We start from the raw sequence: 7,075 nt of genomic DNA on the forward strand, positions 1-7,075 counted from the left end.
CGGTTACTAAGACACAATTTTGTGGTACGGAATGAAGCGAAGTCCTTAGGAATGTGCCACTCGTTTGTTAGCTGTATTCACTATGTGCATATTTGTAGATCTATCCATTACTTAGTAAGCTTTTTTACCATCAACTGAAATCAAAAGTCAACTAAGAAGTGCAGATAAAGACGTATTACCGTGCATATAGTAGCAGGAACAGTAGAAGCAAACGAATTGACGAGTGTATTACTGTCATAACCAAACACGCTATATATCACCTTACTAGTACCCAGTGTTATAAGACTGATTGGTCCTGGTTGTAACTAGTACCAGCCAGCTTTCTTGTGATACATAAAAATTTCTTAGATACCGCCCTTCATCAAGATTTACTAAGACCAACTGATTTCAAATAACGTCGCAAACACGTAAATGACTACAACAGAGATCCGTTTTAGTACATAAAGTTAAAAATCTAAATACATGGCTACCGAAGTTCTCTAGACAGCTGAGATAACCAATAGAAATGGCAATAAGTAGAACAATGTGTAATTTCCACTAAACTTAGGGGGCATGGAGGGTACAAACTAATCGAATACGTAACTAGAACTGGTCATTTATGTTAATTGAAGTCCCAATGAATCGGCGGTGCAGACCTTTTTAAAATGGCCGTATTGCCTAAAGATATTGGTTTCCGGCGTTCGATAAACCGTTCGCTCCGAAGCCCAAAATATGCAACCATGATTTCTGGCACAACCTCATCTACAGGAGGCAGTTTGTTTAGAGCAGCTTTCTAGTGAAAGTAAGGGTTATTTAGGGAAAGCTACCATTTTTTCTGCACTACCTTTCATCTTTAAACAAGCATCTGCATGACGTTTGGCGTTCGCTATCTGCAAAGTCGTCAGGTAAGGAGAAACACTTACCATGATTCTTCCTTGGCTCTGAACTTTAGTGATAGCATCCGATGTATCTTTAGGATATTCAATTGACAAAGCTGTATATTGCTTCTTGAACTTATCTACCAGTCCTGGGATTGCGACAACATGGGCATAGTGTTCCCAATTAATTGGTGGCAAAGATTCTGGAAGCGATGTTATCCTATAACGAACAATATCTAGTAAAGTAAGCTATTTTACCTTGATACAAGATTGTCTGACTTTGTCTTTAACTCCCTGAATTGATCTAATTGATGTTTCGGGCATTTAGAATACAGTTCAGACCAATTCACAGCTGAAACCACAACCCGCTTAGAGGTCATCGCTAGAAATAAAAACCCCACTCCAAGGTTAACCGTTCAGTATGTACGTCAATCGTAGGTAAATACACGATTAAACGAATTTATGAAACTGACACCCATCTGATAGAATAGAGCCATAAATTCGTCAAAATTGACAAGACAGGAAATTTCGTAGCTTTTTATGTCCAACTAATTGTGTTGTCACATCTAATGTTCAATACATGTATCTTGAACAGGAAAAACAGTTTGTCTTTCAGTTTAAGTGTTTTTCACTTGCAATAAGTACTGATATTCTGACAGAAATGGTTCAAAGTGGTGAAAACGGTTGTGGACGGAATAGAAGAAGCTTTCGTTTAACGGGCTTCCGTGTCTAGTTGCAGTGGATCACCAATACCTCCAGGCATGAACCTAGGTATATTAGCGATAATAGAGAGAAAAAAATAATTTGGTAAATCATAACAATATGTTATCCTTAGTCCTTAAGAATAGGTCAAGTTTCCTCTTAAAGGAACCTCGAGAAGTCACTTGGACCAGTTCAGTCGTCAACGAATTCCAGCATTTGACAACTCTTAAGGAGTAGAAGTTGTGTCTACAGCCCGTTCTGCTATAATGGGTCTCCAGTTTCTGGGTGTTACCTCTTAGGTTAGTGTTGTGACTGAGCTTAAGAAGATGTTCAAGGGGATGACCAGAAGTGTTAAGGATACTGGAAGTCATAAGAAGGTCACTCCTAAGACGCTTATAGTATAACAGGTAAAGCTTAAGTGATTGGGGGCGCTCTTTATAAAGTTTGGATTCGAGTCCCCGAACTGATTTCGTGACTCGACGTTGTATACGTTCCAGAGTGTCCTTATCCTTTTGGAGGGAGGGAGGAAATACTAGGTTTCCGTACTCTAAATGGGGACGAATAAAACTGTTGAAGATTATGTGGAAAAATCTACCGTCAAACTGGCCAATAGTGCGCTTTAATGTTACCAGTGCAAGGTTTGCTTGAAATGCGTTTTTGTCACATTTAGTGTACGACTTCAAGTCGTAGGGTAACAACACACTTAAATCTTTTTCGACTTGGGATACCTCTAGAGAAGAGTTTCCGAAGTTGTAACTATAGTCTGCAACATGTCGCAGATGGACTACTTTACACTTCGAAATGTTCAAGGTAAGTCCGTTGTTGTCTGCCCAACTTTGAGGTCGAGTCAGATCCTCCTGAAGTGCTAGTATATCCTCTTGGTTACGTATATCTCTCCAAAGTTTCACATCAGCAAAAAGCAATAAGTCAGATGAAACTTGTTGTGGAAGATCACTAATGTAAATCAAGAAGTAAAGATGTCCTAGTATTGATCCCCGAGGGACCCCAGTAGGACATTTCATAGCCTGAGAGAGAGTGAAGTTAAGCTGACCTTAAAATGTCGGTTTTCTAGATATGAAGCAAGCCAGTCAATCAGAGAAGGTTTAATACCCAACCGTCTAATTTTATTGATAAGACATTTGTGGTTGTCCCTATCAAAACCTTCTGACGTCAACCTTCCCCTTGCGATCAAGGATGGTTGTCCATCTATCCACCGCAGTCAGCAGGTTGGTCATACAAAAATGACCCTTACTGAATCCATGCTGTTGGGGTGAGAAGAACTTTAGGGATAATAAGTATTCGTGCATACCGTCGTATATTAGAGACTCCATAATTTTAGAAGGTATGGAGAGAAGGGCCACTGGTCGGTAGCTTGAGGGTTCACTGCGTCGACCTCCTTTGAAAATTGGTGTGATGTGGGCCAGCTTCCAAATTTCCAGCAGTTTGCCTTGGCTTAGCGAGTGTGAAAACATCACGTCAAGTGGTGTTGCCAGGATTGAAGCTGTATCCCTCAATATAGCAGAATGAACCATATCCGGACCGGGAGAAGTGTCTTTTCTTATGTGCTGCAGTTTACGGAGCACCAGGTCGGCGCTCAGGTCCACCTCGGAAAGTCCTGTGCAGGTGCAGGTGAAGCTTTCTTCAGTATAGTTGATGTGGGTCAACTTAAATGTCCGAGAGTATTGTTCAGCCAAATGGTTAGCGGCATCACCGTCGTTGTTGGTCGGATCTAGCATTTGGGAAACTCCAGTTTTGGCTTGTCGAAGGGAAGCTGCGCAACGGAATAAGCTTGGTTGGGGACAAATTTATCGATAAGCTCGGTCTGGTACTGAAGCCTGTCTTCTCTGATCGCCTTTGTGCATATGTTTCTTATATGTTTGTATTGCCTGTACGCGCCGTTGTTGTCCATTCGTTTATATTCGGCCCAACAGTGCCTTTTGCGGCTTAGCAAACAAACTGTGCGGTTCTTGATGATCGTAGGTTGATTGTAACTTTTTGGGATCATTTGAGGAACCGAATGCTTTGTCGCACATAAGAGCGTGTGCAGTACGAAATCCCAATGAGCATCCACTTCAAGTTGAGGGTGAGCATGCCGATCTACCCGTTGTAGATAGTCATGTAAAGCTAACACATTCAACCGTTTGAAATTCCAGCGTCTGTTGTTGGTGGGATATCTTAGCTCAGTTTTGCTGACAAAACTGAAGGATAGAACGGCGTGATCACTTTTCCCCAGAGGAGCCATAACTGAGAGGTTGTCGATTGGAATTCTTCATTTGTGAATATCCAGTCTAAGCGCGATGGCGTCTGACTGTTTCTCCAACGAGTTGCCGACTTCACATTTTCGAATAATCCCAGATCATCAATGAGGTTGAAAAACCGAGCTTCAGTAGAGTTGTCACTTCCAATGTAGGTATGTTCCACGAAGTTGATTCTAGGAAGATTGAAGTCCCCTAGAATTAAGATATGAGAGAATCCAAGACGCGTAGAGCGGGTTAATCCTTCCAGCAAACGATAGTCATCTTCGATTTCGGCAATAGGCTTCCTGTAGTTGACTCCAACTAGACACCTCGAGGTGTAGACAATCTTCCTGGGCACCATACTGATTCATCAAGATTGAGAAACTCTTGTTTGTGAAGTTGGTGCGCCTGCAGGCATGATCGTATATATAATGCTACCCCGCCCCCCCATTCCAATTTTCCTATAGTTGCGAAATAAAGACATTCCAGGTACTGCTAACTCCTGGTCCGTAAACTGAGAAGATATCCAAGTTTCGGATATTCCTATCAGATGGGAATTATTAGCGTTGCTAAGTTCACGTAGCTCATCCATTTTGTTTGGCAAACTCGCGGCGTTCGTATATAAGCAGTTTATGCTATCAATTTCGACCGCATGAGCTTCTTCCTGTGTGTCTATATGAGCCTTGTGGGAGTGGACAGGTAGCTTACCTATACAATGTTTACCGAGTTGATAGTCCCTGTCCTTGATACGTTTTTTTATGATCAAGACAGTCCACAAGTGGAATTGTCAGTTTGCGTTTGTGTTTGATCTTGTTGTCGTGTGACCTATCCAGATGCGAATGGATGCCCGTTGGCAACCATCGTCTATTGGCACGAAATACTTCCAGAGTTGCAGCTGCCATATGGGATGAGGGGAAGGTTATCTCCAATAGCCGGGGTCTAGAGTCTCCATGAACGATTTGGCAGTTCAAACCACTATAGAAATTTCGTATGCTATTTTCTAACTTCTCAGGCACGCCGTAGTTTCGGAGAAGCCTCCGTAGTGTTGTCCTGTCCACACTCTCAAATGCCTTCTCGTAGTCAATGAAGTTGATGTAGAGTGATGAATTCCATTCAATTGATTGTTCCCAAATGATCCGCCGATTTACGATTCGGTCAGTACACAATCGATATTCACGGGATCCAGCCTACCGGTCTCGAAGTTGGGGGTCTACAAAGTCTCTCATTCTGTTTAACAATACCATGCTGAAGACTTTTCCTGGTATTGAGAGAAGAGTGATGCCCATGTATTTATCACACTTACTGAGATCGCCTTCCTTTAGAATCTTGATCAGGTGTCCTTCTTTCCAGTCTGTTGGTACTTGTTCTTCATCCCAAATATTACTGAAGAGAATGTGAAGAATCTTTGCAGTTATTGCTACATCTAATTTCAGTGCTTCTGCCGGAATGTTGTCTGATCCTGTTGCTTTGCCACTCTTCATTTGTTTGATGGTCATGCTGAACTCTTCAATTGTTGGTGGACCAACATCGATTGGGAGGTCCGTGTGTGATACTTCGATGTTGGGTGTGTTCAGTGGAGCTGGTCGATTCAAGAGTTCTTTGAAGTGTTCTACCCACCTGTTTCGCTGTTCTTCAATGTTGGTGATTGCTTTGCCTTACTTGCTTTCCACTGGTCGTTCTGGTTTACGATGATTTCCAGCGAGCTTCTTTGTTGTATCATACAGTTGTCGCATGTTTCCTTCTCTTGCATCCTGTCCCACCGTCATTGCTAGACCTTGCACATATTAACGTTTGTCGTTTCTGATACTCCTCTTCACTTGCTTGTTTACTTCTGTGTATTCGACTTGTGCCTTGGCTTCTTCTGCTCTTGTTCGGCTGGTATTGATTGCTGCCTTCTCGTTCCTCCTTTCTTCAATCTTATCCAGTGTACAACAGTGGTCCATTCCTTGTGATGGTGCTTCTTGTGGCTCAGAACCTCCTGACATGTTGAAGTGATTGCCTCCTTGATCCATTTCCAGTTGTTCTCCATGGTAGTTCCCTATCCATTGAATAGATCATGAAAGGCCTGGAACTTATTGTTGAGGGCCATCTTTAATTTGTTGATTTTGTCAGTATACCGAAGAAAAGGCGTAATAAAAGTTTGTGATGTTGTCCGCCACGTTGTTCAATGCTTCTGGAGTTTGAGTTTCATCATGACGACCAACAAGTGATGATCTGATACTATATCAGCTCCTCTCCTCCTTCTCATATTCTCCATCGTCCTCCTGAACTTTTGTTGATGCAGATATGGTCGATTTGATTGTGTGTAGTGTGATCCGATGAAGTCTATGTGGTTTTGTGAATGAGTTTGTGTGGGAATATAGTGCCACCTTTGACCAGTTTATTGAAGGCACATAGGTTTGCAAATCTCTCACCATTTTCGTTCCTTTCTCTCAGTCCATGTCGTCCCGTGACGTCTTCATATCTATTGTTTTCCATCACGACTTTGGCATTTAGGTCTCTCATCAGAATGGTCAGGTCCTTTGTTGGGCGCTTCTCGACGATTGACTGCAGCATATCGTTGAATCGATCCTTAATGTTTTCGTCGTAGTCGTTGGTAGGCGTATAGCATTGGATGACGTTCATTGTAATGCCCTCTCTCTTTGTTTTCAAGGAGGCTTTGATGATCCTTGGTCCATGAGATTCCCATCATATCAGTGCATTTTGTGCTTGTTTGGACAGCATCAATGCTACTCCTTGTGTATGTGGTGCATTTTCTTCCTCATGACCGGAGTATCACAGAAGCTTTCCTGAAGATAGTCGTTGTTGTCGAACTTGCGTCCAATGTGTTTCCATGATTCCAAGCACTTCCGGGTTGTGTCTTCTAATTTCTGCTGCAATTCGGAAGACTCTCACGGTCTCCCACATTGTACGAGCATTCCACGTACCTATAAAAATTGTTGCTTTAGTTGTTAGAAGGTGCTTCGATCTCGTGACTTTCGAAGAATCTCGGCTTTCGTCATGGGGCGTCGTAACTCTTCTAAATGAAGACGTTCTAACTCCCAGAGCAGATTTAAATTGGTTTGAATATTTTTTCTGGTTAGCGTTTTTTAGCGAGTTAGTTTTCTACGGAACGGGGTCGCTAGCCCCATGCCCAACCCTCCTTCTTTATTCGGGCTTGGGACTGGCAGTAGCCCCCAGAGTGGCTACGGGCGGAGTTTATCGTTTCCATAACTATCGTAATTGTTATTTTTGTTACTATTATTATTATCGTTTTTATCATTATTTCTGCCACTGTAA

The 7,075-nt window shown here is 42.3% G+C and overlaps 1 protein-coding gene across 2 annotated transcripts; it reads right to left on the reverse strand.

Moving 5' to 3' along the window:
* Positions 1-507: 507 nt before the first annotated feature.
* Positions 508-1,293, reverse strand: Smp_019750.1 (hypothetical protein; the record flags this gene model as incomplete). Of its 2 annotated transcripts, none has more annotated exons than XM_018789009.1 (4): positions 508-772; positions 824-869; positions 903-1,077; positions 1,116-1,293. In XM_018789009.1, 4 exons carry the CDS (start codon positions 1,235-1,237, stop codon positions 738-740), a joined length of 378 nt encoding a protein of 125 aa, XP_018646455.1. In that variant the 3' UTR covers positions 508-737. The 2 variants fall into 2 exon arrangements, with proteins under 2 accessions (XP_018646455.1, XP_018646454.1); XM_018788997.1 differs by having other exon boundaries at positions 807-869; positions 1,116-1,237.
* Between the last annotated feature and the right edge of the window lie 5,782 nt (positions 1,294-7,075).

Source organism: Schistosoma mansoni, assembly GCF_000237925.1.
Source record: "Schistosoma mansoni, WGS project CABG00000000 data, supercontig 0136, strain Puerto Rico, whole genome shotgun sequence".
Lineage (NCBI taxonomy): Eukaryota > Metazoa > Platyhelminthes > Trematoda > Strigeidida > Schistosomatidae > Schistosoma > Schistosoma mansoni.